Source organism: Mucor velutinosus (genome assembly GCF_035048745.1).
Source record: "Mucor velutinosus strain NIH1002 chromosome Unknown tig00001549, whole genome shotgun sequence".
Taxonomy (NCBI): domain Eukaryota; kingdom Fungi; phylum Mucoromycota; class Mucoromycetes; order Mucorales; family Mucoraceae; genus Mucor; species Mucor velutinosus.
The window spans coordinates 586,054-613,719 of NW_027041929.1; the positions used below are offsets into that span (position 1 = coordinate 586,054).

Below are 27,666 nucleotides of genomic sequence, written 5' to 3' on the forward strand. Positions count from 1 at the left end.
AAGGGGTGTGTATTCCAGCCTAAAAGACGATTGAGAATCACAACAAAAAATTAGACTGAAAACAAAGAGAAAACATGGTCACTTGTATCATCCATTTTATTTGGTAAATGAAAGACCATTTGTGTTACATGATAAAGGTGAAGAGCAGGAAAAACAAGACAATGGTGACAAAGATCTTGATGATGAGCCATCGGTTGGAGCTGATGCTCGTGTAGTACTTGAGCAGTTCCCGTTGCGCTCCCATGACATTCATCTCGATATCATCTGTGTTTTGGTCGATTCTACATCGAAATGTCAGTACAGCATGCCACACACACATTTACACACACACACACACCTTTGCACTGTCTCTCTCTGCTCAGCTACCATGGTGGCCAATTGCTGGAAAATGCTTCCTAGCTCTGCAATCGTGCTTTCAATGCTTTCAATAGCAGATGATCTATGATCAATGTATCTATCTTGCTCCATCACCATCATCTCCTGCTGCTGCTGTTGCGTGATCATGGGTATACCTAGCGATAATGTCGATTCTTGCTGCTCAGGCTCCTTGGTTTCCTCCAAGAGAGCCACGCTGTTTGTTGGCTGTGCTTGTTGCGATGATATAGGTGTTGTTTCCAGTCCACGGCGTCGGGATTTCATGAGAGGTGAATTGGCTATAATATCATATAAGCATGTGGCTACTCTACCGCAATCTAACCCACTTGCCTAGTGCTGGATCTGCTCCTTGCTCTGCTGCCGAGAACAAAAACTGATCTCTCTTGTCTTTTGACATTTTCATGTTCTGTAAACGTATAAGAAGACGACGATCCTTACATCCACACAGACTCTTACCTCTGTTCTAATCTCCAAAACATCCTTAAAACTCATGGAGGTATCTGCCAACTTGCTCTGCAAAGCCACTACGACATTGGATGTGTGCTCTGTTGCTTGTTTCGACGCTTGTTTTTGATGCTTTGTGTAGTCTTGTAGCATAGCAATTTGCTTGTTTAATTTAGCGATATCTTGCTTGATGATAAACGTCAGTTCCTGCAGAGCAATGTGAGTCAGCAGCAGTAGAGAGTACTTGTCATGCATAGCATTACACTGATTTCCACAGGCCTGTCATCAAACAGTGTCTTTCTCTTGGCAACTACACAGACATGGTGAGCGATCGTAAAGGCAACCCAGACCATAATCGCTTACGTTTCGTCAGCTTTTCTAGTTTGCTTGCCGTATTCGTAATTTGTCGACTGATTTCAGCTGCCATCACGGAGAACTCGGAGCGAGCGTGAGGCGCTTTTTTGCTGTTCTTTTTTGTTATGCTTGCATTGGAAGGTTCTGGTGATAAAAGAGCTCTGCGTTCCAGGATGGATGTCGGTGTGTGTGTTCTCGTGCGAATACGCTCACACATGGAGTGAAACTCGTTTGTTCTATCTCTGAATGATGATGCCATAGTGTCTCTTTTTTTTTTCTTTTTTTTTTTTTTCTTTTTCTTTTTGAATAGATATAACAAAAGAAAAAGGAGAGCTTGGTGGATGTAACAACGAAATATTTGGTTTTCCGTAGTGCTCATAGTGGTTCTCCCCGCCCAGTCACATTATGTACGTGGTGGATCCAGTCAGCATTTGGTTGGGATGTGGCGGGCCAATTGAACTGAATCAAGCCCTTTGCCTTTTCATGAACAAACAGAGCATTGCAGATCTGTATACATCGGTGGCTGATAGCTCTCAGATGTTGATGATATTGCTGAAGCAGATGTGATCAAGACAAGCTCAGATCCATGCCACATTTGAGACGCATTGGGGCCTTGAAAGCCGAGCATCACCTACAATTCAGATGTCCTGCTCTGCCTATCAATAGGTGATGTATTCTAGCGTATCACTTATCTTGTATGCACTCAATGTCATACAAACAAAGTCTCCACTAGAGCTCTGTGTATCAACGATGGCGCATTTTCATGTAGATTTTGTGTCTTCATTGGAGGGAATCGAGCGGCAATGGATGTGATGTGCGGTGACTGCAAAGACCGAAGCCAGAAAAAGAGTACAAAAAAAATAGACTATTTAGCAAAAGAGAGACGATGGCCATCATTTGACTCCCTCTTTTCCTTTTTTTTTCCGTTACAAGCAATGGTCAACACTATTCACGACGTCAAGATTGCCGTTATCGGTGGCTCCGGCCTTTACAAGCTCGAAGGTCTTGAAGTCATCGAAGAGGTCAATCCCGAGACTGTAAGTATATGGACAAGGATAGGATGGATTTTGCTCGGTCGAAACTCACATCATGTAGCCTTGGGGTTATGCCAGCGACAAAATTGTCATCTCCAAAACTCCCAGCGGAAACAAGATTGCTTTCTTGGCTCGTCATGGCCGTGGCCATTACTTGACCCCCACTGAAGTACCTGTCCGTGCCAACATTGCTGCCCTCAAGTCTCTTGGTGTGGAAGTCATCCTCGCCTTCTCTGCTGTTGGATCTCTCCGTGAAGAGATTCCTCCTTGCGATTTCGTCTTGCCCGATCAATTGATTGACCGTACTCGTGGTCTTCGTCCCTCTACTTTCTTTGGTGAGGGTGTTGTCGCTCATGCTGGATTCGCTGATCCTTTCCATGCCGGTCTCTCTGATTTGATTGCCAAGCACGAAAAGGTCCTTGAGTTCGGTGCCAGATTGCATCAAAAGAAAACTGCTGTTTGTATGGAGGGCCCTGCTTTCTCTACCCGTGCTGAATCTCACATGTATCGTTCTTGGGGCGGTGATGTGATCAACATGAGTGCTTTGCCCGAGTCCAAGCTGGCTCGTGAGGCTGAAATTGCTTATCAAATGATCTGTATGTCTACAGATTACGATTGTTGGAGACAAAACGAGGAGGCTGTTACTGTCGAAACTGTTATGCAAAACATGGGTAACAATGGTAAGAACGCAAAGACTTTGCTGCATGCTCTTTTACCTGATCTTGAGGAGGCTGTCAACAACGATACTCTTGAACCCAAGTTAAAGGGATCAATGAAGTTTTCTGGAATGACTGCCCCTGAAAAGAGAAACCCTGAAACTGTTCGCAAGTTAGATTTCATTTTGCCTGGTTACTTTTAAGTTATTCTTCTTTATTAGCAAATAAAAGAACTATATACTATTGTTTGTATTAAATTCTGCAAGGCCTACATGATAAAAAAATATGGCATTGATAAGGGAGCGGATAATGATTGGTTTTAGGCGGTCAATAAACTCTTTGAAGATTCGACAGGTAATGTCATTCTCCAAATATCAGAAGGTGATTTTGATTTGAAAGCAGGTGCCCATGGGGACAGGTTCTTTATGCTATTAGATGAACGCTGTGATTGCTCAAGCTGGTTGGGTATAGGTTGCAGTAATAAGGGAATACCGTTGTTGGATAATGGATGAGACGGAGAAGGCGATTGCTTGCTACGTGAGGTAGCGTCATCTAGAGTGCAGCTTTTTTGAATGTCTTGGATGATGGAGGATATGGGTGAGATGTCAGCCGATGTGAATAGTAAATCATCCTCGTCGCTCATGACCTTCCAAGGGTGAACAGCAAATTGTTGCTTTTGCGATGACTGAGATGCTGCATGAGCGGTTATAAAGCCAGGAGGAGCAGGCATGATGCTGCCTGTTGCAGCGACACCGACAGCTGTGCCAATGGGCGCACTGTTGGAAACTAGAAATCCAACGATATCTTGTGGACACTCCATGCGAGAAGCTTGTAGTAAGGTTGTTTTCTGACGCTCTGTGAAAGCAGGACACATGATGCCTGCGCGCACCAGTCGTTCCAGTAGGGTGCTGTCAATCTGAACATAGTCTTTTGCCAAATGCGTCTTGAGAGATTCAATGGCTAGTTTGAGCATTTCGTAAATGTGATCTCTATGCATAGTCGAGATGAGATGAAATTGATGCCAGGGATACTTTGCAATGACACTAATGATATTTTCAAATGGCCTTTCAGCGCATTTTCTCGAGAAATGTAACTGCTCAAAGCGATCAGGAATGAGAATGGATGTAGGCGCTACATGTCATGAGTTTACCTTGTAGTTTTTGCAGACGACTAGCAGTGAATTGATTTCTTCACGGGTGATGAAAGGCGGACAGCCAGAGCTGCTTCCTCCACCAGCGGCTGTTGTCATGGTTCTGAGGACCTCATTTGGAGGAGGAATAGCCGAGATGCCCTGAAACTGGCCCCTCCACTTTGGAAACACAACCTTGAGCAACTCTTCTTGGCAGCATTCAGTAACAGACACAATTCTACCCTTCAGAGGCTTTTGATTTTTGGTCTCGATAGCTCGACGCAGATCAAACACAGTTGCGAACTCGACATAGGCATCTGATAATGTCTTTCCAGTAGTGCGGTCCATCATGATCTATACAAGAAGAGGGGTTATATTAAAAGGGGGTTCAATCTCATAGCAGGAGCTTCTCCATCTGTAAAAAACTTACGTGGATGGATTGAGAGCATGTAGAAGAAGGAGGAATGCGACAATTTCCAAAGAAATGACGGACATCGTTTTGAGAGACATCCCAAGGGATCTTATTAAAATGAAACGTATTAACTGCCATGAACATGTATGTATAATTAAAGTCAAATTGCACATACGTTGGTCAATTTAACACAGGGATAATATGCCGTGTTGCTTGCTTGCGAATAGGTGGTATTGAATAAATAGTCGTTGCTGGAATAGGCAGTGGCGTTTGTTGGTGCTGACGGTGGAGATGCTCTACTTGCTGCATTGAAGTTTCTCTGAATTCAGGGGCGTTAATTAAAAGCACAGTATGTACATGGCATGGAAAAGGTGATTACCTGTGCGCAAAACGGACATGTTCCTTGTATCATGGACTGTGTGTTGTTGTTTAAACATGTATGACAGAACTGGTGTTGGCCACATGAGAGGTTGTACAGTTGTGATGGAGCATCGAAGCACAGGGCGCATGTACTCATGATATTGGGTATGGATGATCTTCGCCAATAGTCGGTTGGTGCTGTAACATTGCCAGGAAAGTCATGGCCATCCACCTGAACAGAGTGCTTACGTAATATTGGGTTTGTGTTGGCATTGCTGTTGATAGAGAGCCAGTCGGTGGCAGAAGAGCAAGGCCAATCAAACAAGGAGTAGTTGTTTAATGCAAACGAAGATGGTGTTGGAGGGCTGATGGGTGATTGATTCTCATTTTTATCTGCATTGGAGATGGTAGCCATGTTGATGTAATTTGATACAGTTGAAAGAAATGACAAAAAATCGACCTGTTTATATATGATTACCAAAGGATTGCATATATACATATATGTCTTGTAATTTAATATGTTGGAGAGTGGTATGTTTATTCATCTATGTGTACGTACTGTGTGTACATGTGTGCTCATATTAAGGTGCTAAATCAATCCCCCCTTACATTTTTTGCGCTTAATTTACCATTTTATTTTCTGTCAAACTTCCTAGTTTAGACATTTATTGCAGGCACTATTAATTCCTCTGGAATGGTTTACTTTACACATTGGCATCAAACATGGTTCGTTTCTGAATAGCAACTCTTGAGCAACACGTGTTTCTATGTTGGTTTATTGTAGAAAAACCTTAAAGCATGGATGATCTCTGTGTCTCTCTCACTCTCTTTCTCAAATGGTATACGCTGAGCAATGAGAAATGCTTTTTTTATTGCAGTTGGTATGTGGAAAAATATACTACAATGGTATTTTCAGCTAGATTAGATACGATAAAGGGCTGTGTATTATTTTTTTTTTTCTTCTGTGAAGAATCATTATAGAAATCTGTGCGACACTAGTCATCAGTCATCAGCATCTATGATATACATGTACGTTCTAACATTGATACGTAATGACACACACACACACACACACACACACACACACATACATACACACACATGCTATTGTAGCTTATTTCAGACTGGCCTACTCTTTATGCCCTGGATCTCTGGATCGATTCTCTCAAATGCACACCTGCTTTAGTCATCTCATTCCCTAAAACTTTAAGAAAGAGTCTATGAGAAAAATCAGCCGAAATAAGCTCGAGCCAATCTAGTTGTCCCTACTGTACCCGCCCTTTCTCTGCTATTTTTTGATCTCATCAATGGACCTCCAAGGCATTGGAAAAGATGGCTTTCCCTGCATCTCACGTGTGTATTTGAATAATATTGAATAATGTTGTACAAAATCTTGTATGTATAAAATAGATTTGGAGATAAAATAGTTAAAACCTAATACACAAGTAGAGCTCTTTTTTCTTCTCTTCTTTTTCTCTCGTATTTTAGTGCCTGAATTGGAAGAATGCAATCCACACAAGATAACAGTAATAAATGGACATCACCTCCTGATACGCCTCGCAATTACATGCCGCTCCAACCAAGCTATCCGTACAGTAATACCGAGTACAATCCTCAATCCAATGTACTGCCCGGTTTGGCCACACAGCCATCTATGCATGGGTAAGGTATTTTGATGAGAGCATGATTAGCACACATGTATTCACCCACTTTGCACAGTTTAATGGCAGGCTCGCAGCCAAGCACACCGAGACCTGATATTATTAGCCCACCACCTGACAAAATTTCTTCAATCACTTCAACGAATACGACCACTACGCCTGACCTTATTAGAAGAAGACCTCCACTTCCTTCTCGACCCGCAAGTTTCACCACCACCACATTTCACTCCAATCCTTACCCAGGCAGCGTCTCATTGAGACGACGCAGAACGGAATCATCCATGTTCTCCTTTGAAACCGGACCCTCCTTCAGCCAAACCAAGCAATTTTTAGATTTATGGAATATTGATCAAACGAATGGGTATGTAATTATTTGTATCACATTAAACTTCTTGTGTCTCATACAATAATACGAAATAATCTCAGGCATCAAGTTCAATTGCATGCTAAAATGGACCGAGGATTTTTCCGCGCAGATCAAGACTGGACCTGCTATCGCCGTAATTACTTTCAAGTTAGTGCTACATTTGATGTCCATGGTATGAATTATGCAATGCAAGGTCCTGAAGTGCCTTGTCTGCTAAGAACCGAGAACCAAGAGATCCATCAAATCGACTTCTTTTCAATTGGCGTCAGTGCTCGTGTATCTGGTAGCGACAAAAAGATTGAACTGGTTCAGCATACACCCAAGCGTGATAAAGGCCCTCAAATGATACCTGAGCCCAGAGTCGTCAGCGCTGGCGGCAATTTGCACTTGGCCTCTGTGGGTTCCAATCACAACATTGTCACCTTTGAGCGTATGCAATTCAAAACCGCCACCGCCAATAACGGAAAACGAAGAGCTGCACAACAGTATTACGAGATAGTGGTCGATCTGTGTGCAAACAGTTCGACGGGAAAGCAATTCAAAGTAGCTTCTTGTACATCTGCTCCTCTCGTTGTTCGTGGTAGAAGTCCTGGGCATTATGCTGATTCACATACACGCTACAGAAGCATGGATGCTGGTACTCCTTCAACTGCTCCATTTGGTTCACTTGGTCAGGGCGCTGCTGGTAGCACAACAAACCCTTCGCTTCCTCCACCTCCTCCTCTGCCTGCCACCAATTCGTCTTCTGGTGCTGCCTCTTCCAGTTCTGGTAGTGGCCCAGGTGTTTCTGATGATCATCATCATTACATGCCTTCCCCACAACAACAGCGTCCATATGGCCCTTCCATGAACTCATCTGCCAGCAATGGTAACCCTGATTTCGGCAACCCTTATTCTTCCTACCATCAACAGCAGCAACCACCACCACCTTCCGATGGCTATCCTTACCCCGTAGCTAGCTTTGCTCCCGTATTAACCACGCCTCCCATGGGTGCTAGTAGAGAAGACGAAGGGCATCGCGAGAGCGGTTACATGATGCATCCCTATGCTACGCAGCCCTCCCAACATCCAAGCAGTCATCAAGACAGCTACTATGACAATAATCACAACAATGGGCATCCTAGCAACGACGTTTACGGCAACCATCCTGATAATAAGCCATATTGGAACAATAGGGATCCTCAATTACAACAGCCTAACAATGCACGTTATAGCTCAAACGGCCCTCATGCAAACAGCTCTCCTTACGACTTTAACGGCTACAATGGCAACAGCGTGCGCCCTCAACAACAATCGACCAACGAACATCCCTCTGAACCTCATCACTCACTTGACGCTGGACGTTCAATAAAATCTGATAATAGGCAATGCATGCATCATTCTTCAGCAAACTCTCATTAATTTGATATTTACTATGTGTTCAACCATTCTTATCCCAATTATTTGCAACGATACAATCCCTTAAAACATAATTTATATTGCTATTCCTTACAACCACAACACACCTTATAATTTACCTCTTCTACTATTAAATATTTGTAATGCTCAATAAAAAAAAAAAAAAACTGTGCTGATTTCTTGCTACATATAATAATTTGACAAATTTGTCTATTCCAGACAGGATCAAGTCATCCAGATTTTTATGTGATATGGAATTGAGGCACATATTGCCATCAAGCAAAGATAGGCATGATGACTATCACCTGCCTCAATCTAGAGATACATTTCCTAAAGGTTGTTTACTACCTATTATAACAATATGCCTCGCCTTTGTATAATGTCATACAAAGATCTAAAGATTCTATTACAATGTACGAGTGTGCACATCTTTGCATGCATTCATGTCACAACAGATCCTTTTCAATGCCCAATGTACCAACGGGTTAATCCTACTAGCCTAACAAATCGTAAGCTTCCACACTACATTTATCAAGAACAAACCAGAAGGGTATTACAAAATTGGCAAAAACAAGCAGAAATGGAAAGTTACACCTCTTTCGTTCAGGTACTCCGTGTTACATTACAACAATCCAAGTTGATGGTAAACCTACATGTATGTATTTCAATGGGAAAATCCTACAGGAAACGTTGGACAAGAGAGCTTGGAGTTCCTGTTTGGGCATAATCGATGATTTATGTTTCCATTGTTGACTTTACAGCCGGAGCGTGTTGTAATTTGCTTTGATTGTTGGGCAATGATCGAAAAAGAGTCATTGTAAAAAAAAAAAAAAAAAAAAATTGTCCGTATCAAATCCCCTAGTAAAGGTGCATGGATAGAATGCAGCGTCTCAGCAGAGAGTTTCCGGCTAGATGGCTGTAGAGTTGGGTGATGGTCTTGACGTCTTTAAAACGTAGATCTTGGCTGAATATAGCTCTTTCAGCGAGAAGACCCCAGCATTTGCAAACCCGTTGACGTTCAGCTACTCTTTATAGATTTACTTACTCTTAACAACACTTCCAATGGTAGACAATCCTAAGCAAGAATCAATTTTGTGTGACAAAATGGAAAACAAAAAGCATTCTCCTTGACATGGATCAAGTTTACATGTAGCAAGGTCCGATGAATGCCAATTTAAGCTTTGTTTATTGCTTGATTTACACGATAAATACTATAAAGAGAAATCAATCACGTCCACACCTGTTCATGACATTTGACGCCAATAGACGACTCTATTCTTTCTACAGATGATGCTGGCTGATGTCTTGAAATGGTGATACAAAAGTCAATTTGTCTTTTTGATGTGCATCTCTCAGCTCGCACTTGTGCCATACAATCCATATCTCGCGACTCGACTCTACGAATAGCTAGTCTGTTGTTTTCATCTTTCATTTCACCTAGAAGGCCCTGAAGTACTGTTAATTTATCAGCCTCCCAGTATGGTATGATGGCGGTGCTGGCACTATTGACTGCGTGTATACAGCGTTGGATGGTCTCTCCTTGCTTCTCTTCTGATTCATGTATTTGAAGTACTATTTTGCGGGCACTTGGATACTTGTATACTAGATATTCGACAATTTGAGGGTTCTGTCTGAACAGTACGTGCAGTTCACATGCATTGAGGCATTTCTTGACATTTTGCATCATCCACGCGTTTAATTCGGCAGGCTCCAACCATCCATTGTTGCCAAAATCCCAGACACCAATAGTGAGTTCCAGCAAGTAATTGCATTTCTTGAGTACATCATCAAAAATAGCCACATTGTCCATCTCGTCCAAGAGAAAAACCGACAGATAAGTAAGGCTTTCGAATTCATCCGGAACAGAGGTTGCAGGGATCCAAGCTTACGTTGATAAGACTTACCCATGAAGCCAATTACAAAGTCAAGCCTTTTTAGGGTCTTTCGAAAAAATAGAGGGCCATTTCTTTATGAATCGTTGCATCGAACATGGGCGGCAATGGCAAATAGGCTAGTTTTTTGAATCGCTCGGTTGAGCCTTTAGCAATGTCAAGCATGATTTTGAGTGATTCGTCATTGGCGGTGCCTTGTACGCTTCTGATGGTAGGAGTAAATGCCAATTGAAGAAAATATCTGTGGAATGGTAGGCTGCCCATGATGATCGGCTCAAAGTGAATGTACTTGATACATCGTCCCAAGAAAGGCTTTCTGACCACATGATTGTAGAATCTAGTGAGAGTAGTGGTGTTTCTAAATTGAAGAGCTTGACCAAACATGGCTCTTTCAGCAAGAGGGTCCCAAGTTTTGGAAATGAGACAACATTGAGCCAATTGCTTTATGTCTCCTACTACATGACTGAAAACCAACAACCAAATCTCTGCTGGCAAGGCGCTCCAATCGATAGGCATGAAAAGTCAATGAAAAAAAAAGAGATGAATGCCGTAAACCTGATTATTGGCAGCTACATATCAACAAGTGACCTAACCGCATGCCTAAATAACGCTTGAACATCACATAAGAACTAAATCAGTGATCTTGAGCCTTGGTGTTATTCAAACTCTAGGTTGTAATGGGTCCATATGCATAATTGCTGTTGATGATAATGATATGAAGACAGACTACAACATAGATTGTTGATAGTTGATGATATTATTACTCATGTGGCTGTACGATCAAGGTCTTTGTGTACACCTAACAAGTAGCTTACAATACAACGGAATTGAGCAAATCGTTTTATAATATACTCAATGATAAAGCATGTTCTGATATCGCTGCATTGAAATATACATGCAGAGCAAATTCATAAGCAATGTTCAACAATTAAACCTGCTGAATATATATATAAAGCTGTAGCAAAAAAGTAATTTAAAGTACTCAGACAAAGCTATCGTATTTCTTGTTGTATGATCCTCTTATCATTAGATGTAGATGCACTGGTTACCTTCATAATGTTAATCCTAGAAGCTGCTAAAATTAATTCAGATGCCGCTTTACACTGTATTGTTCAGGAATAAAGGGACCACTATAATATGTAGGAAGAAGAAAGACTGACGTTTATTGATGTGGATGCTTGGATCTTTATACCATTGATATGGTGTTACACGACATCCCACCGCTGTGATAAGATATAGAATTTAAATAAGGACTATGATATAAATGTATGAATGAAAATCGCGTTAAAAAACCTAATATAGGAAAAAGCTTGATGATAGGTAGAAGTTGATCAGTGAGATGGTTTCAGAAAAGACACATGGGTGTTTTTGTGTTTTTGACCTGTGGCATCATTGATTACATCGTATCTTGTGGTGGACAGGACCTTCTGTATTGTGCAAGGACCTATCCAATCTACTTGTAGTTTTCTTGGATTGTTGCGAGTGGAAATACGATTGTTGAAAATGTATACTTTGTCATTGATTTCAAATTGTGGTGTTAGTTTTTGATTATCATATATTTTCTCCAAATGTTTGTGTACATGTTCAAATGTAACTTGAAGCTTGATTTGTAACTGTTTCGCGAAGTGTGATTCCGGGGTGTCTTGTTCATTGTATGAATCCGGTAATTTCTCTGGTATTATCGTTGATAATGGTGTGCGTGCTGTGCGCCCGTGGACCAACTCAAATGGGGACGTCTTGATAGAATGGTGATACATATTGTTGTATACAAATCGAATTATCCTCAAGTTGCTGCTCCATCTTGTAGAAATCTGGTTGATATCCGTGTATGATAAAATCATTGTTCGTAGTGTTTTCATGAATCGTTCCACTATCCCGTTGGATGATGGATGATACGGCGGTGTGTATACGATGTTGATGTCTACATATCTTGCTACTTGCTGGGTGAATTGTGATCCAAGGCTGTTTCCGTTATCACACATGATCTCGTTGGGAACGCCATGTCGCAATATAAACTGAGTGTACATGATGGAAGCCAATTCTTGAGATGCTGTAGACCTGGTAGGATATAGTTCTACGTATTTTGTGAATGTGTCTATAACCACCAACACGTATTGATGTCCCGCGCTTGACGTTGGCAGAGGACCAAAGTAGTCGATTGCGACCTTGATGAACGGAGCTGTTCCATGGGTAGTGGTCATATTATGCTTAGTAGCAACATGTCCCTTGATTCTTTGACAAATTTGACACTTCTGAATATAGGCATTGATATCATGAGTCATGTTGGTCCAGTACAAGTGCGCTTTTACCAAGGAAGCCTTGGTCTTGGCGATACCGCCATGTCCTGCAAACTTGGAGTCATGATGTTTGCTGATCAGATTCGCTACCAGATGGCTAGGTACCATTATGTACATGTCTGTGGCTATGGTCTTGTGCTGTTTGTTTTCTACCTTGTATAGTATGCCATCGACGACTTTATGCTTGGAGTACTTGACATTCGTGTTGTTAAAGTATGGTCGTAACATGGGATCCAGTCTTTGTTCCTTGGCCCAATCGATGTCCGGATGATGAGAGGCAATTGCATGAATCGCAGCACGAGATAGTGTATCCGCAGCATGGTTCACCTTTCCAGGTATGTATATGACCTTGAAATCATAAGCCTGTAGAAAGAGGCACCATCGCCAAAGTCTGGGTTGTTTGTCCGCATCGGTATTAAGAAGCCACTGGAGGGATGAATGGTCAGTGAATACGGTAAATTGGTTGCATTCAAGATACATTCTAAATTTCTTAACCCCAAAGATGATGGCTAAAGCTTCCAATTCACGGATGGAGTAGTTTTTTTCAAACTTGGTGACACTGCGGGATGCGAAGGAGAGAGGGTAAGGTGTGTCATCGTACCGTTGGCAGAGTATGACAGCAATGCCTGCTGAGGTGGCAGCATCGCAATGAAGCTCGAATGGAAGTTTGAAATTGGGTTGTTTCAAGTAAGGTAATGCAGCGAGAGACCTTTTGAGTTCTTGAAACGCGTGCTCCTGTTCGGATTCCCAAGCGAATGGTACATCTTTGATCTTCAAGCGTCGAATTGGTTCCACCATTACTTGATACTTGGATATAAACTTGGAATACACTCCTGCCATGCCGAGTAACCTTTCAACCTCTTTTATATTTGTGGGAGCCCGTAGATTAGTGATAGGTGTAACTTTATCCATGTCAGCATGGACACCCTGATCAGAGACAATGAAACCTAAGAAATTGATTTGATTTAGCCCAAATTGGCACTTTTCAATGTTGATGGTCAAATTGGCTTCCCTCAGTCTCGTTAGGAGTTTGCGTAACTGGAGCACATGATTGTCAAAGGTATCAGAGAACAGTATGGTGTCGTCTTGATAAGCGATAGCAGTTCTGTATCTCATGTCCCCGAGTACCTGATCCATTAATAATTGAAAGTGTGCTGGGGCATTTTTCATCCCCATGGCCATCGTGTTAAAAACATATGTAGAGTTAGGTGTTACCAGGGCACTCTTGGGCTTGTCAGCAGCAGCAATGGGAATTTGAAAATAGCCTGACAGGAGATCTATTTTTGAAAAATATTTTGCGTTGCCCAGAGACTGCAGTGCATGATGGAGGTTGATAAACGGATACTTGATAGTCTTTGTGATCGCATTTAGTTTGACGTAGTTTCCGCATATGCGAAGAGAGCCGTTTGGCTTAGGGACCGCTGTTACTGGGAAGCCCCAATCCGTGAAGTTGACTTTGCTGACAATTCCATTGCGTTCCAGTTCAGAGAGCTTGGCGTCGATCTTCGATTGTATGTCAGGATGGTAATGTCTTGGTCGAATGTAAATGGGAGGATGGTCTCCCGTGTCGATGGTGAATTCCATTTTGGTAGTAACTGAGGGCTTGTCCGAGTCTTTGCGTAATAATTCTTTGAACTCTTGTAATACATCTTGTATCCGAGCATCTTGGGAATCGGTTAATTGGATGTTACAACGCCTCGTAGCTGTGGTCTCGTAATGTAAGTTTATAAGATGATTGTCAGTTTGTAGTGTGAACATTTTGAGTTTAGTATTCATATTGACCTGAAATCTGCACATGAAATCCCAGCCGATGATAGCCTGACGAGCCAAACCGCGTATAACATGAAATTTCGTTTCGTAACCAAAAAGATTCAATTTAGTAATACCCATCGTTTGTGCTGTACGATTGTTCACGTCTGTGTAACTGATGATCTGATTGTTGTCTATTGTCAACTGCAGTGTAACGCATGTGTCATAATCCATGGCAGTGATAGCAGAACCTGTGTCCCATAATGCATGAATAGTGTGATCTCCAATGACGATTTTAGTTGTGGGAGTGAAACTGTCATGTTGAGTGGTTCGAATAGCATGCATGGAAGTAGCACGAATGTGATTAAGAGGAACCGGGGACCCCAATTCCATTAATCCTGAGTCATCCTCTGGGTGTTCAATAGTGTCTGTCTGATGCACAGAGGATGCCTGTGTGGGACATTCGTAATTTCGATGTTCGCCGAAGCAGTGACCGCAGACAGGATGTCCTTGTTTGTTGTATAATCGAGGTACAGGATCCGGAGGAAATCGTGAACGAGGTTTGGAATTGAATGACTTTTTGCTATTTCTGAATGGTCTTTTAGTACTTTTGTCTTTGTACGAGTTTGAGCTATTAACATAATCAACTTCCATTGGGTCATCCATCGTGGATTGAGTGTGGGATCCCGATAAGTGTGCTTGTTCATCAGTATTATCATTGAGCCTAGCCTTGTGTTCAAAATCGATGGCCTTCGTGATAACTTCTTGCACCGTTGTGACCTTAGCGAGTTCTACATACGCTGTTAATGTAGCACGTAATCCTCTGTCGTGTAGCGATTGAGTAAATAAAGATATTTGATGAGCATCCGAGATATGATTATCCGGCAGCAGACTTAGCAAATGTTTCCATTTAGCACTATGTAGTTTGATGGACTCCTGCTTGGGTTGTTGACATCGCTTCAAATTGGACTTGAACTCTCGATATTCCTCGTCGGCAGGACGACCAAATTGTAACAGCATTTGTTCAGTTACGTTGGCCCAGTTTTGTCTGACTGAGGAAGGTAAGGTAGGTAACCAGTTTTTGATGACGGGAGGCATGAAGCGACCTAGTTGGACGGTACAGATATCCATGTTTTCAATGCCTACGAAATTTGCCTGTAATTCAAATTCTTTGATGTAGGTACGTAAGCTAGAATGCAATTCATACCGTGGCATGTCAATAGACTTGACCTTTTCAAGGTTCATGTATTGGATGAACTCCTTGGTGTTGGAATCGGCCATGTTAACGGACTGTGGGGTGGTGTGATAAGATGATGTGATAGACGAGGTACTGTTTGTTGTGGTGTAAACCTTTCGAAGGGATGCGATAAATTTTACTTGCTGCGTGAAGTAGTTTTTTGGTTCTGTTGTTCGGGCCTGTTTGCGAGTAGGTGATTGCAGCTGTGTGCTGGAGCGATGTTTTGTGATCTTGCGATATGTGTGATCTTGCGATATGTGTGATTTGGTGTAGTCGAGTGTGAGCCTTTGATATATCTAGTGGTTTCCGGGTTCGAGAATTCAGTTAGGGAGCCTCACCATGTATTGTTCAGGAATAAAGGGACCACTATAATATGTAGGAAGAAGAAAGACTGACGTTTATTGATGTGGATGCTTGGATCTTTATACCATTGATATGGTGTTACACGACAACACTTTTGTCGTGATTTGTTCGTTTTCAAACTTTTTGAACATGATTCGACCTGTTTTGCAAAATTCGACTATATAAACTGTGATGACACTCCCGTCATCTATTAAGCTTCCTTGAAGCACTTTTAAAGGCGCATCTAATGGTTCTAAATAAATAAGGTGTTATGAAAAAGCTTTTTGAGCAATTTTTGAAAATTTGAAATGCCTATTTTGGCGAAAATGTCAATATTTTACTGATAAAGGTCTCATAAACAAAGTTTCAGGGGTTGCTTTGGACCGATGCAAACATTTTGATTTAATAAATGCTATAATAAAAGTCTTCATTTTTGGGGTCAAAATCGCGATCGTTTGATTTTCAATGAAAATCATGAGGTATCCCTCATGGTTTTGGAGTCGATTTTCGACGATTCCAAAAAATTGAGCAAAGGTGTCAGAAAGTAGCTGCTAAGCAGGAGTGATAGTTTGGTGCTATTCTGGAAGTTTAAAATGGCGTTTGACACGAGAAAACACGGCCCAAACGCACCTACTTTTCGCTGTGTTTTGCGTATCTCTGAGAAATAAAAGGCAATGTAAGTATTCTGTCTATCCATATATGAGCTGTTCCCATTGATACTAATGTGGAGCATCTCATCAAATCCAGGTATGCAGTCATGAGCTGCTTTGGAAGGTTCTCATCTGATAGAGTAAAGCTAAAATGCAAGATTTCAGTGTACATTGGCATCTATCAAAGAATTACTGTACGGCGTGATTATAATGGACATCTAGCAACTCCAGAGCTTTATAATACTACAGTGTCGTTACGTGATATTCATATAGCAAAACAACCACCCTTTTGCTAACGGTTTGTGCATCAAGAGACAATACACTCTGAATATTATGAAGGACAGTTTTTTCAGATGGTGATCGTTTCATGCGCACAAAACAGAGCCAAATGGTCGAGTTTGTAAGAGATTTCCTTGTAGACTCGAGAGGATAGCCTCGCCATGGTTAACTAAGCAAAGCTTTCTAAATTTCCTAAAGCCATTCCTTATTGTGTGCCTGTTATAGTGAATTGGAGGATTCAAGCAACTGTGTTTTCACGGTGTGCTATAACTGCATCTATCTTTCAAAATGCGATCAGTGATGCATTCCACGAATAGAAACTTGTTGAGACCAAAATTAATTCCTGGCAGAGAGGGGCACACACTGTTCCAAACGAGCACTTTTTTAGCATCCAATGTTTAAAAAGTGGAAACCGACCTTTTTTTCTTCTACTTCGTATATACCAACGAATGACAATACGCAGCGCGAAAACCTGCTAGCACCAGAGGAGCAAGATGACACAACAGATGCTCGGCACACAAATCAGCAGTTTCCGCTAGTTGTATATTGGGTATGCTACCACATCACATTATAGTCGTGAAAATCTGATGGACGAATACTATAGATATACTTTACATATGGCATCGCTATGCTACTACCATGGAACGGTATACTATCAACTATTCTGTATGGAAAATCGCCTCAGTCTAACACGCATAGCAAGTCTTTATCACTGCTTCAGATTACTTTTCCACTCGTTTTGCTGGATCTCCTTATCAAGACAGCTTTCAGAACTATTTCTCGGCATACTTCAATTGCTCAAACTTAGTTTCCTTGGCTGTGTTGCTGTGGATACGTCAAAAGAAGGTATGCTGAGCGTCATGGCAATGAGCTTTCGATTGACGTCTAGGTTCTAGGATACCTTGAATATCGATGTCGTTGTGCCATTATCAATCAACCTGCTTATCTTTTCATTCTTTGCTCTGTCTTCCTTGACAGATCCAAAAGAAGCAGCCGCTGTCTCTTATTTCTGGACTACGATTGCATTCATGGTAATTACTGGTTTGACGACCAGCATGATCCAATTAACGGTGCTTGCGGAAACAAGTCAACTCTTACCAAAGTATATGCAAGCTGTCATGAGGTAAATGTGATTAGGAAAGTTAAAAAGGCACCCACCTAACGGTTTTGTATATATATATATATATAGTGGGCAAGGTATGAGGGATATGCACATCCTTAGATCGAGACTGAATCAAAGGTACTTTTATTAGGCATTGCAGGTGTTTCTGTTGCTCTCTTTTCTCTCTTGACCACACTACTCTTCAAAAGGCAGCAATTAGATGCAATAGCTACATTTTACTACTTTATATCCGCATTGTTGGTAACACTAATAGCAATCATGGGGCGCTTTGCATTAAGACGGCAGCCAACCTATCTACGTTTAATTCGCCACACTGCCTCCACATTAGACACAATCCCGATGACCATGACAATGGACGACACAGCATCACCAACAAACACAACTACAGGTTCAAGCAAGCATGTAATGCAAGATATCATTACCAAAAAATCAACTGGCTACATTTTTACCATCGTCTACATCTACATCATCACACTTGCTCTATTCCCGTCGATTACAGTGCTTGTTCGATCTGTCAGCAACATAGATGCAGCGACATTTATCTCGCTTCACTTTTTGCTATTCAATATTGGCGATTGGGTCGGTAGAACGTTACCTATATTTGCATGTTGCCAGGTATATTCCAGCAAGGCATTGATCTGTGTCTCGTTGGCCAGAACATTGTTCATTCCCTTGTTTTTCAGTTGCAATTTACATGACAGCAGCAACAGCAGTACACCTCTTTTGAATAGCGACATGTTGTACTTTGGTCTTATCCTGCTGTTTGCTATTAGCAATGGATGGCTGACGAGTCTTGTTTTCATAGCAGCACCAAGCCGAGTCAGCCACAATGAAAAGTCGGTTGTAGGCAGTGTGATTAGCTTCTTTTTGGTTGTTGGATTAGCCTTGGGAGGATTAACTAGTTTTTTATTCAAATAAAAAGTAAACCACAATTTGGTGGATTTGTTTGTGACACTAACCTCATTGTGGTAAGCTGTCAATCAGATGAATTCTTTGGACCGGGGCGCTCTCTGTGCGGCGAGCGCCCCTGAAAACTTGTAGTGTTACTCGCTAACTCTTTTTAATGAGTCGGTTTTGAGTGTCAACCCAGGTTGAGAATGAGTACGAATGTCTTAGTGCCTATCTGTTATCTTGTCCCTGACTAGGGTAATAGAGGGCTGGTGATTCCTACATCTTTTCATAATTTGTAACTAGAATTGAAACGAAAAATTAAATCAAATGTTGATTGTATCCATTGTCGATTTTTATGACAGTGCGATTGGCTCAACTTGCTTGGCTGATGGCCATGGAGATGTTGCACTTGGTGTAAGGATACAATCATCATGGCACTAGTCCAAAGTATCACTAGTGTGTAGCAATACAGCCAAAAATTGGGAGTTTATTAGACGCATTCATTTTTATGGGAATGAAAAGCAATGTGTATAGAGTTGTATAAGGCATTAAGTGTGTGTATAATAGTTTTAAGCAAATGGTACAAGATTAAGTAATACAATGATAGAACAGTTTCAAAATTGAGGGTGATAATGTGGATGATGAATGATCAAAACAAAAACTCTAGTGAGTCTTTTTACCGGCGCAACCAGAAATGGCTATCCACAGTGGAAGCAGTATCAGAAAATGGCGATGCTGGTTCCACAGTTTGATGGTGATTTTGACTGATGGTACTCGTGGAATACGACTTTGTTTGAAACCTGTGAAGGAGATCTGTTGTTGTGTTGGAGGTATAGGATGTAGGTGTCGTGCATAGATAAGACGACGATGAATCCACAGATGACGAATAAGATGTAGAAGATAATGATACAGAAGTCGAAGTTGAACAAGAGCTTGATCTTTTGATGTGAATAGGTGCAGGATGATGGGAAGAGCCCTCTTCCGCTTCCTTGATGATGAGACGGGCGTTCCTGACCCAATGCCGACGTCTTGTGAGCACACGCAAACCAGAGGATTTGGATCCCCATGATTCCCAATTCCAATTGCCATATTCCCATCCATCTTTGTCTACATTGCGATTATCATCTATCTGCCATTCTTGAGATACCCACTGCCATGTGATGGTGGTCATTTTTTGCGTTTTTGGATCAACTTTGGTAGTGGGAGGCGGTAACTGGAACTTTTGAGTAGATGGTACTCGAATAAGGTATTCGTCAGACCTATAGTAAGAATGCTACGTTGTTAGTCTCTATGCTTTCTCATGTGATACACTTTAAAAAAAGCCTACCATTCTGGTCTTTCGTTGGGTAATAGCAGAGCTGTCCATCCTTTATGAAACCACCAGCGTTGATGCTCAATCACCTTGAAATGATAGCAACGATCGAAATGTTCATGGCTCTTGCTGCGTTTGTGTGGTGAAGTCATGGCCTTTTGTGGAACAATGACGCGATTGGCATGACGAAGAATGAATGCTGCCCTGTGATATGAATAGCGAATGACTCTAAACAAAGGGCTATTCCAAGTAAATGCAATGGATCCAAGGCACCAGATCATTTTGTCGAGACCAAACAACCCCAAACAAGTTATCCAAATGGTGTAGACCGAAACGAATTGCAGCAATTTCTGGTAAATAGAAAGCACAAACAATGATCGACAGTACTGTTTAAATTGATCCTTGAATTCTGCACTTGGTAACATCATGGATAGTTCGTATTGAATCTCTTTCAGTTTGGCGGTGAGGTTGTCTTGCACGTTGGCGGTCGAAGCCTTCTCGTGGATGGGTGTCTCGGTCATGAAACCATAGTACACAAATACAGCGATATATATAGGTAGTGTATAGGCAACAATAAAAGGATGAAACCAAACAAAAGTCCAAACAAGCAGCGCTGCAATTGATTGACGGGTATAGCCCTGCTTCCAACGTACCATTCGTAGCAAGTAAGTGACATGTGTGATGACTGGCTCGATGGTGTATACAATATCAGGATATGCTGTAACGCTGATGCCGTTGTTGATTGAATCGTCATCCTCAGGCATACTGTGAACACTCATTGATCATTCGCCTATTTTCCAATGCTAATTAATCACAAAGAAAAATAAAGAGAGTGGAAGAAGAAGAGTGTAATATGAATAGAAAAGGGGTAAAGGGTAAATTGATATGTGATTCTTTGGGGCGGAGAAGGATAAACAATTTGATTAGTTCTGGCGCACCTGATATATACAGCTTGCAACGGGGTGATGTACCGACACCTCTTCATATTGAGATCTGCTTGTTACAATAATGCTCTATATAAGGACAAAAAACCTTAGGCTCTACTTTTAACAAACAAGGTAGTTGGGACCCAGAAGTATGCTAGGGCGAGATCATCTTGTTAATGAAGTGGATTGCAGTCATCAAGACATCTTTTTGGATGGAGACTTGCTATATTCTATATTTAGGATTTAATTACTTGGAAGCATAGCTCAACTCGATCCTGATTTGCTCCAATTTGGATGCGTAATTTATACCAGCAGTTGTTGTATGCAGGCAAATGTATACCTATACAAAGCCAAGATATTTCTTGATTTAGTATTATGCATCTCATCATCAATAGCGTTTCTCCTTTAATGATGATGGCAGCCATTAATTGAAAACATTGTGATTACAATTCGAATACAGGGTATCAAAGCAACATGATGACAATAAAAGTGGCAAATGTTTGGGGTAAGCATTTGCAGACCATGTAAATGACGTATAAGACAGGATGAATCATCTATTACACATCCAGATATAAACATTGGGCAATCAGAACATCACTGTCTCCTGATTCTGAATTTGTCAAGTAGTTTTCATTCTACTTGATGCGATCACTTCAAGATCTTGCTTCCAAATGTATATAATAGATATGACGAAGATGTATACATACAACTTTGAGCACTAGGAGAAATTGAATGTCTAAATGAATCACACAAAGTAACACAAGCATACCCTAGTGGACTGCCTCTACAAACATTGGCTATATAGGCTTGCCTTTCAATGTAAAATGAGCTACATAGTTAAAAATAAATATAGCATTTGGCTTCCCAAATGCAATCATCAAGAATAAAATGAGCGATCTTGCGCGATTGAGAGCTGAAATTAAATGGGAGCAATCATGATCTAGGCTTATCATAACATGCTAAATTACTGATCTCTAGACATTTTCAAAGTCTCAAGAAGGAAAGAAATCGATCTAACAAGTATTTTGACAGACTGGCGTTATTAAATATAGAATGTAAGAAAAATAGCATGGCTAACGATAGTGCTATATAATTTACCACCTAGTTTCCATACACTTCAAAAGCATCTATTACTGCACTGACTTTGCCAGCCGGCCCCACCAGCAGCCAGAATCGATTCAAGCTCAGAATTTTAATCTACTCCAGATTGGCCAAATTTTGATATATTTTCGACCTGATTGAACTACTTTACCAGATTCGACTATATCAAGTGTGATGATCACCCTATGCTTCCTAATACATTGTTGAAGTACTTTTCAAGGCACATCCAATGATACCAAGTAAGGTAAATGTTTTGAATAAACTTATTGAGCAATTTATGAAAATATGAAAAGAGGTTTCTGGCCAAAGAGTCGAAATTCTATATATTAAAGTCCCACAAAGATGATTTCAGGGACTGCGTTGTAGTGTTAGAAGCATTTTGAGTTACTACATGCTATAGTAAAAGCCTTCATTATCAGGGTCGAAAACGCGATCGTTTGATTTTTGATGAAAACCATGAGGGGTACCTCATGCTTTTTGTTCGATTTTTGACCATGTTTTTTTGATCCCCAATAAGTTGAGCAAAAAGTGTCAACAAGTTAGTGCTAATTGAGAGCAATTGTTTGGTGGTATTCTGACGATTTAAAGCGGTGTTGAACGCGAGAAAACACAGCTCAAATGCGCCCAGTTTTTACTATATTAGGCACACTCTTGACTAGAAAGGGGTGATACCAATACACTGCTTGCCCGTATGTGAAGTATCTCCACTGTATATGGATGTGGAACATCACATAAGGGTCAAATCCACAGATAGTACGAGAGTTCCCTTGTGTAAGTGGAGGATCAAAGGGCAATCGGTAGCGTGAGCTGCCGCTGCGCAGATTGGTTCTCACCGAAGCGAAGCGAGAGTAGAGAACCAACCGAAGCATAAATACACTCATATGCAATTAGAGATAAAATCATCTCAGGGCAGCTCATCATCCAAGTGTGCTTAGCATGGCTTGCTGGGCATCCTAAAGGCTTGGTAGTATTGTAACTAATATGGTGCTGGATGGCAACTGAATTAAACTTTCCCTTGAGGCTGAAAAATCTACAGTGAGAAAAGCTCGTACAACATGATACTTTGATAATGATAGTTTTATTTCGGGTATGATACGATGTTGTTATAAATGAATGATCCTCCCCAAAGAAAAATAAGATATTATAATATATGTGTATATAGTTGTGTAAATAATCTTTAAAAGATTACACTTTAGCAACAACCTCCTCCTTGCTTCTCATTCTCTGATGGCTGAGTAACTGTAATAGTTTGTCCTGCTGTTGGTCTAATCACATCATTAGAGGATTCGAGGGCTTTGTTGGAAACAATACGATAGATTTCTACCAAAAAAGAAGCCACACATCAATAATGATCTTCTTATTCCCATCTCATGAACGGTTGTCCGCATACCTGTCAAAATTTTCTGGAATGCGAGCTCTACGTTGCTCGAGTCTAAAGCAGAGGTCTCAATGAATGACAAACCATTATCAGCTAGAGTTGTAAAAAAAAAAAAAGAGCATAAATAAAGCGGTAAGGGGTAGATCACTCTCTTGTGCATCCTTTTTACCTGCAAACTGTTTTGCTTCCTCAGTTGGGACTGCACGCAAATGTCGCAAATCGCTCTTATTACCCACCAACATGACAACAATGTTAGAGTCAGCATGATCCCGTAGTTCTTTTAACCAGCGCATCACGTTTTCATAAGTCGCATATTTGGCGATATCGTAAACCAACAATGCACCTACAGCGCCTCGGTAGTAGCTGCTGAGATATAAGTACCTTTTTCAGTATCCTGTCAATCACACATGATACTTACGCACTGGTAATGGCACGGTATCTCTCTTGACCAGCTACATAGACATCGTGTTAGCCTTGCTGTAAAGCGAATCTCATTTTCCCGGAGATTGGATCGGATGGGATGTAGAGAGAAACAACAATATATGAACATGTATCACTGTACCTGTATCCCAAATCTGTGCTTTCACCGTCTTGCTGTCGACTTGAACACTACGAGTGGCAAACTCTACACCGATAGTACTCTTTGACTCCAAGTTGAACTCATTTCTTGTGAATCTAGACAACAAATTGGTTTTTCCGACACCACTGTCACCAATCAAAACAACTGTGAAAGAGTAAGGGGGTTAATATAGAAGCGCACAGATAGGATGCCCATATGGAACTACCTTTAAAGAGATAGTCATATTCATCGTCTCTGCTCATGGTAAGTAATTTGTTCAAACCAAAGTTGAAATGGAAATAAAAGAAAAGGAAGGGATCAGATCCGGTTGTTGCACTATTTAAATGGTACACTAACGGCAGGGCATTGAACCTCAGATGTACAAGAGAGAGACCTCAGATGTGTGCACTGATATGGACGAAAGAGATCCTAAATCGCACCGTACAGCTTCGCTACATTCAGATGCATGTTGCCTTGAGTGCAGTGCATCTGTTTGTTGATCTGCCAGAGCATAAAGCAAAGAGAGAGCAGATGCAATTGCAGGTTCTTTTATACGGATCCAAGCCTTGTTTAGGTAGGGATTTTTAGTGAAACTGTTTGCTCCGGGTATGAACTTTTTTTCACTTGAATGTCTCAAATGCCGACAAGATTCAGCATCACATCATGGGCTCCTTGATGCTATGCTTGAACAGAACCGAAAACTCAACCATGCCTACATACTGTGCTGTCGTTCCGTTCATGGAATCTCCTTTGCGTGAATACGGGATCCCAACCTCCAGGGTCACATCAGCACTTTGAAACTCTCAAATGCTTTTGCCACACCTAGTTACCAAACCTTATTCCCGCCTTCAAACAAGAAAAAGGATCAGGTTGGGTTGATATACAATAAATATCAGACCAAGTCAAGAGTGATTCAAGACACGAGGCTGGTCATTACCTAGCAAAAGAGCGAGGTTGAGTGAATCCGTGTTGGCTTGATTTTACCAGGAAACCTTCAAGGTATGTCTGATGCGGATCTTGAAGTCAGAAGGAAGGTAAAAGAAAAAAATTTGCGGTTTGACGATGATGGACAGGATACCTTTAATCTTGCAGCGAAAAATCTTTTAGTATTTCTTTCTTCTTCTTTTTACAGACTTGCGCGACAATGCCTAATTTACTTGAAAAAATCTTTTTGCTTGCTACAAGAGCAACTTTGGGCACAATTGCTTGTATTCTTGTGGGAACTGTGTGTGTCTACATTGTTCTTTTCGGTAAAGAAAGCTTAGTTTGACATGTATGTCTTCACTGACTGACAGACTGCTCAGGAAACAAGAAAACTCCTTCCACCATTCAGCAACATGGAAGCAGAGAAGTCAAACAAGGTGAGAGAATCTTCCGTATTCATAGCGATACTCTACTGCAATGTACACACCCAACATTTGACTTACCAAATGTACATGTAGATGATGCTCCTAGTCAAACCAAAATCACTAAATCAGTTGATAACGAGAAGCGCACTGATTCTACAAAGCCTGAGAAGAAGGCCAAAGAAGTAGTAAAGACAGACAAAGAGTCGGGTGCTTCCGTCGTAGTAGTAAAGGTAATAGGGAAGCATTGCATTGTCACACCACCCAAACTGACGCCATTTTCCATGTTTGCTTTATAGCCCGAACCATTCCTTGCTCAATATGAAGCAACCCTCGCCATTGTCTTGAGAGATGCCGCCAACTATAAACCAACTCCAGTTGAGTCGATCAGCACTGAATTCAAAGAGGAGAAGAAGAAGAAGGAGGAGGAGGAGGAGGAGGGTACATCCAGACATGCCGAATCCAGTAGAGAGGTCAAGGTTAAGAGTGCAGTTGCAGTTGCAGTTGCAGCTTCTGCTGCTGTCACTACCACTGCTTCTGCTATTGCAGCTACTCTTGAAACAGATCAAGATGTTGCTCTTGTCAAATCAAAAGCTCCTGAACCAGTGCTTGCAGCTTACGAAGCCACAACCGCTAGCATGGCTCTAAAAGCTCAACAATTCATCGGATCCCTACCCAAGGCACCTAAAGCACCGGCACCCTTCCTTGCTGCCTTTGAAGCGACCACTGCTTCCACCACATTGGAAGCTAGTCAATACATTGCTGCCCTACCCAAGGCACCTAGACCTTTCCTTGCTGCATTCGAGGCCACCACTGCCCTTACTGCTTTAGAGGCCAGCAAATATGTATCTGCATTGCCCAAGGCACCCAGACCTTTCCTTGCTGCATTTGAAGCGACTACTGCTTCCACCGCATTGGAAGCTAGTCAATACATTGCTGCCCTACCCAAGACACCTAGACCTTTCCTTGCTGCATTCGAGGCCACCACTGCTATCACTGCTCTGAAAGCTCAAACATTTGTCGCCGCTATGCCTAAACCTCCCAAGCCATTCCTTGCCGTTTATGAAGCCACTACCGCATCTGTTGAAATGGATGCTTGTCAAAATATCAAGCACATCGTAGCAGGCCCTGAATATACTGAAGCATTGGCTGAATACCATGAGAGACTTGCCAAGCGTTGTGAGCCATCTAATCCTGTTCTTGCTGCCTATGAAGCTACTACAGCCGAGTGCACTGTAGCCGCTCAGAAACATGTTGTTGCTCTTGTTGCAACTGAAGATTATCAGCAGACATTGGAAGTATGTCGTAAGAAGCAAATGGCAAATCTTACCAAGTCAGCATCCAGCGACAATCTCTCACAGTACGAGATTACTACAGCCAGCACTATTTCTGCATCTCGTAAATATATCAGCAAACTCACATCGTATGATGAGTATTCGGATGCTATGAAAACTGCTACTGCCAAACTTCAAAGCGCGATCAACAAGGAGGTACTTCCCACCATCACAACCAACTTGGCTTCGTTAGAGGCGACGGCAGCATATCAGTTGTTGCAACACCAAAACCAACAACAACAGCAGCCACAACAACAACATGTCGAGTCTGATTCTGACATTGAGGTTGAGATTGAGGACAATGTGCTTTCATCGCCCTCTGCTATTTCGTCTGTTTCCAGCACAAATTCAACTGAACTCACAAGAGATATTAGCGATAGCAAGAAGCCTTCTCAGATCAGCACTGCAGATGCCAACACTCCATTTGATGTGTCCTGGGATCAGATGTATGCCAACAGCAATAACAATAAGAAGCCAGCAATAGTAGAATCACCCAAATCAGCTACACCTTTCATGTCGACTGTAGAGTGCACGTATTATCCCAACTGCACAAACAAGAATTGCAAGTTTGTCCATCCTGGAAAGGAAAACAAGTAAGTGAGGAGGAGGACAAAAGAGAAGCAGGTGCGCAGTGTAGTAACATGTATCTGTTGTATAGTCCTAAACCCAAGCGTGCTGCCACCATGGATACCGTGTACAAAAAGCCTTGGACCAAGGCTGAACGTATTGAGAGACAATCTCAGACTCACTTTCCAACATGGAAATCGCGTTGTGTGCACTGGCCTTATTGCACAAACAACCACTGTAAATACTCACATCCCATCAAAGAGTGCAGGTAAGGCAGTAACATGCGTTTATTTCATTTTCGATTGTATTTTAACCCTTGTGTAGAATGGGAGAGCAATGTACATTTATGGATCGCTGCATGTTCCTTCATCCCAGTGATTTCCTAGAGCCCGCCAAAAAGCGCTATACACCCAAGAGATCCCAAACACTGCCTCAAATACAATCCCAAGAACCTGAATCGCTACCACAAGTGTGAAACAAGAACATCCGCATC

The 27,666-nt window shown here is 41.6% G+C and overlaps 12 protein-coding genes across 12 annotated transcripts; 5 read left to right on the forward strand and 7 right to left on the reverse strand.

Moving 5' to 3' along the window:
- Window positions 1-124: 124 nt before the first annotated feature.
- ALI1 (putative NADH-ubiquinone oxidoreductase 30.4 kDa subunit, mitochondrial) lies at window positions 125-1,432 on the reverse strand (the record flags this gene model as incomplete). The annotated part of the gene is made up of 6 exons (XM_064826379.1): window positions 125-281; window positions 338-653; window positions 706-781; window positions 832-1,026; window positions 1,083-1,129; window positions 1,183-1,432. 6 exons carry the CDS (start codon window positions 1,430-1,432, stop codon window positions 125-127), a joined length of 1,041 nt encoding a protein of 346 aa, XP_064676477.1.
- Window positions 1,433-2,108: 676 nt separating this feature from the next.
- On the forward strand, window positions 2,109-3,066 carry ATC70_007116 (uncharacterized protein; the record flags this gene model as incomplete). Its single annotated transcript, XM_064826380.1, has 2 exons — window positions 2,109-2,210; window positions 2,269-3,066. 2 exons carry the CDS (start codon window positions 2,109-2,111, stop codon window positions 3,064-3,066), a joined length of 900 nt encoding a protein of 299 aa, XP_064676478.1.
- A 116-nt stretch (window positions 3,067-3,182) lies between these two features.
- ATC70_007117 (uncharacterized protein) lies at window positions 3,183-5,179 on the reverse strand (the record flags this gene model as incomplete). The annotated part of the gene is made up of 5 exons (XM_064826381.1): window positions 3,183-3,956; window positions 4,014-4,346; window positions 4,423-4,512; window positions 4,580-4,723; window positions 4,784-5,179. 5 exons carry the CDS (start codon window positions 5,177-5,179, stop codon window positions 3,183-3,185), a joined length of 1,737 nt encoding a protein of 578 aa, XP_064676479.1.
- Window positions 5,180-6,268: 1,089 nt separating this feature from the next.
- ATC70_007118 (uncharacterized protein) lies at window positions 6,269-8,193 on the forward strand (the record flags this gene model as incomplete). The annotated part of the gene is made up of 3 exons (XM_064826382.1): window positions 6,269-6,426; window positions 6,484-6,786; window positions 6,852-8,193. The coding sequence occupies 3 exons, from the start codon at window positions 6,269-6,271 to the stop codon at window positions 8,191-8,193; spliced, it is 1,803 nt and encodes a 600-aa protein (XP_064676480.1).
- Window positions 8,194-9,418: 1,225 nt separating this feature from the next.
- ATC70_007119 (uncharacterized protein) lies at window positions 9,419-10,000 on the reverse strand (the record flags this gene model as incomplete). The annotated part of the gene is made up of 1 exon (XM_064826383.1): window positions 9,419-10,000. The coding sequence occupies one exon, from the start codon at window positions 9,998-10,000 to the stop codon at window positions 9,419-9,421; it is 582 nt and encodes a 193-aa protein (XP_064676481.1).
- Window positions 10,001-10,124: 124 nt separating this feature from the next.
- On the reverse strand, window positions 10,125-10,598 carry PDK2_1 ([Pyruvate dehydrogenase (acetyl-transferring)] kinase isozyme 2; the record flags this gene model as incomplete). Its single annotated transcript, XM_064826384.1, has 1 exon — window positions 10,125-10,598. The coding sequence occupies one exon, from the start codon at window positions 10,596-10,598 to the stop codon at window positions 10,125-10,127; it is 474 nt and encodes a 157-aa protein (XP_064676482.1).
- Window positions 10,599-11,413: 815 nt separating this feature from the next.
- Window positions 11,414-15,409, reverse strand: ATC70_007121 (uncharacterized protein; the record flags this gene model as incomplete). Its single annotated transcript, XM_064826385.1, has 1 exon — window positions 11,414-15,409. One exon carries the CDS (start codon window positions 15,407-15,409, stop codon window positions 11,414-11,416), a length of 3,996 nt encoding a protein of 1,331 aa, XP_064676483.1.
- Window positions 15,410-17,030: 1,621 nt separating this feature from the next.
- On the forward strand, window positions 17,031-17,763 carry ATC70_007122 (uncharacterized protein; the record flags this gene model as incomplete). Its single annotated transcript, XM_064826386.1, has 4 exons — window positions 17,031-17,186; window positions 17,241-17,283; window positions 17,340-17,482; window positions 17,533-17,763. 4 exons carry the CDS (start codon window positions 17,031-17,033, stop codon window positions 17,761-17,763), a joined length of 573 nt encoding a protein of 190 aa, XP_064676484.1.
- Window positions 17,764-18,017: 254 nt separating this feature from the next.
- Window positions 18,018-18,677, forward strand: GCV2 (glycine decarboxylase subunit P; the record flags this gene model as incomplete). The annotated part of the gene is made up of 1 exon (XM_064826387.1): window positions 18,018-18,677. One exon carries the CDS (start codon window positions 18,018-18,020, stop codon window positions 18,675-18,677), a length of 660 nt encoding a protein of 219 aa, XP_064676485.1.
- Window positions 18,678-19,326: 649 nt separating this feature from the next.
- ATC70_007124 (uncharacterized protein) lies at window positions 19,327-20,726 on the reverse strand (the record flags this gene model as incomplete). Its single annotated transcript, XM_064826388.1, has 2 exons — window positions 19,327-19,909; window positions 19,978-20,726. 2 exons carry the CDS (start codon window positions 20,724-20,726, stop codon window positions 19,327-19,329), a joined length of 1,332 nt encoding a protein of 443 aa, XP_064676486.1.
- A 2,455-nt stretch (window positions 20,727-23,181) lies between these two features.
- Window positions 23,182-24,189, reverse strand: ATC70_007125 (uncharacterized protein; the record flags this gene model as incomplete). Its single annotated transcript, XM_064826389.1, has 6 exons — window positions 23,182-23,309; window positions 23,380-23,460; window positions 23,537-23,730; window positions 23,786-23,819; window positions 23,930-24,091; window positions 24,153-24,189. 6 exons carry the CDS (start codon window positions 24,187-24,189, stop codon window positions 23,182-23,184), a joined length of 636 nt encoding a protein of 211 aa, XP_064676487.1.
- An 881-nt stretch (window positions 24,190-25,070) lies between these two features.
- On the forward strand, window positions 25,071-27,648 carry ATC70_007126 (uncharacterized protein; the record flags this gene model as incomplete). Its single annotated transcript, XM_064826390.1, has 6 exons — window positions 25,071-25,176; window positions 25,231-25,287; window positions 25,369-25,505; window positions 25,572-27,199; window positions 27,265-27,441; window positions 27,498-27,648. 6 exons carry the CDS (start codon window positions 25,071-25,073, stop codon window positions 27,646-27,648), a joined length of 2,256 nt encoding a protein of 751 aa, XP_064676488.1.
- Window positions 27,649-27,666: the final 18 nt, after the last annotated feature.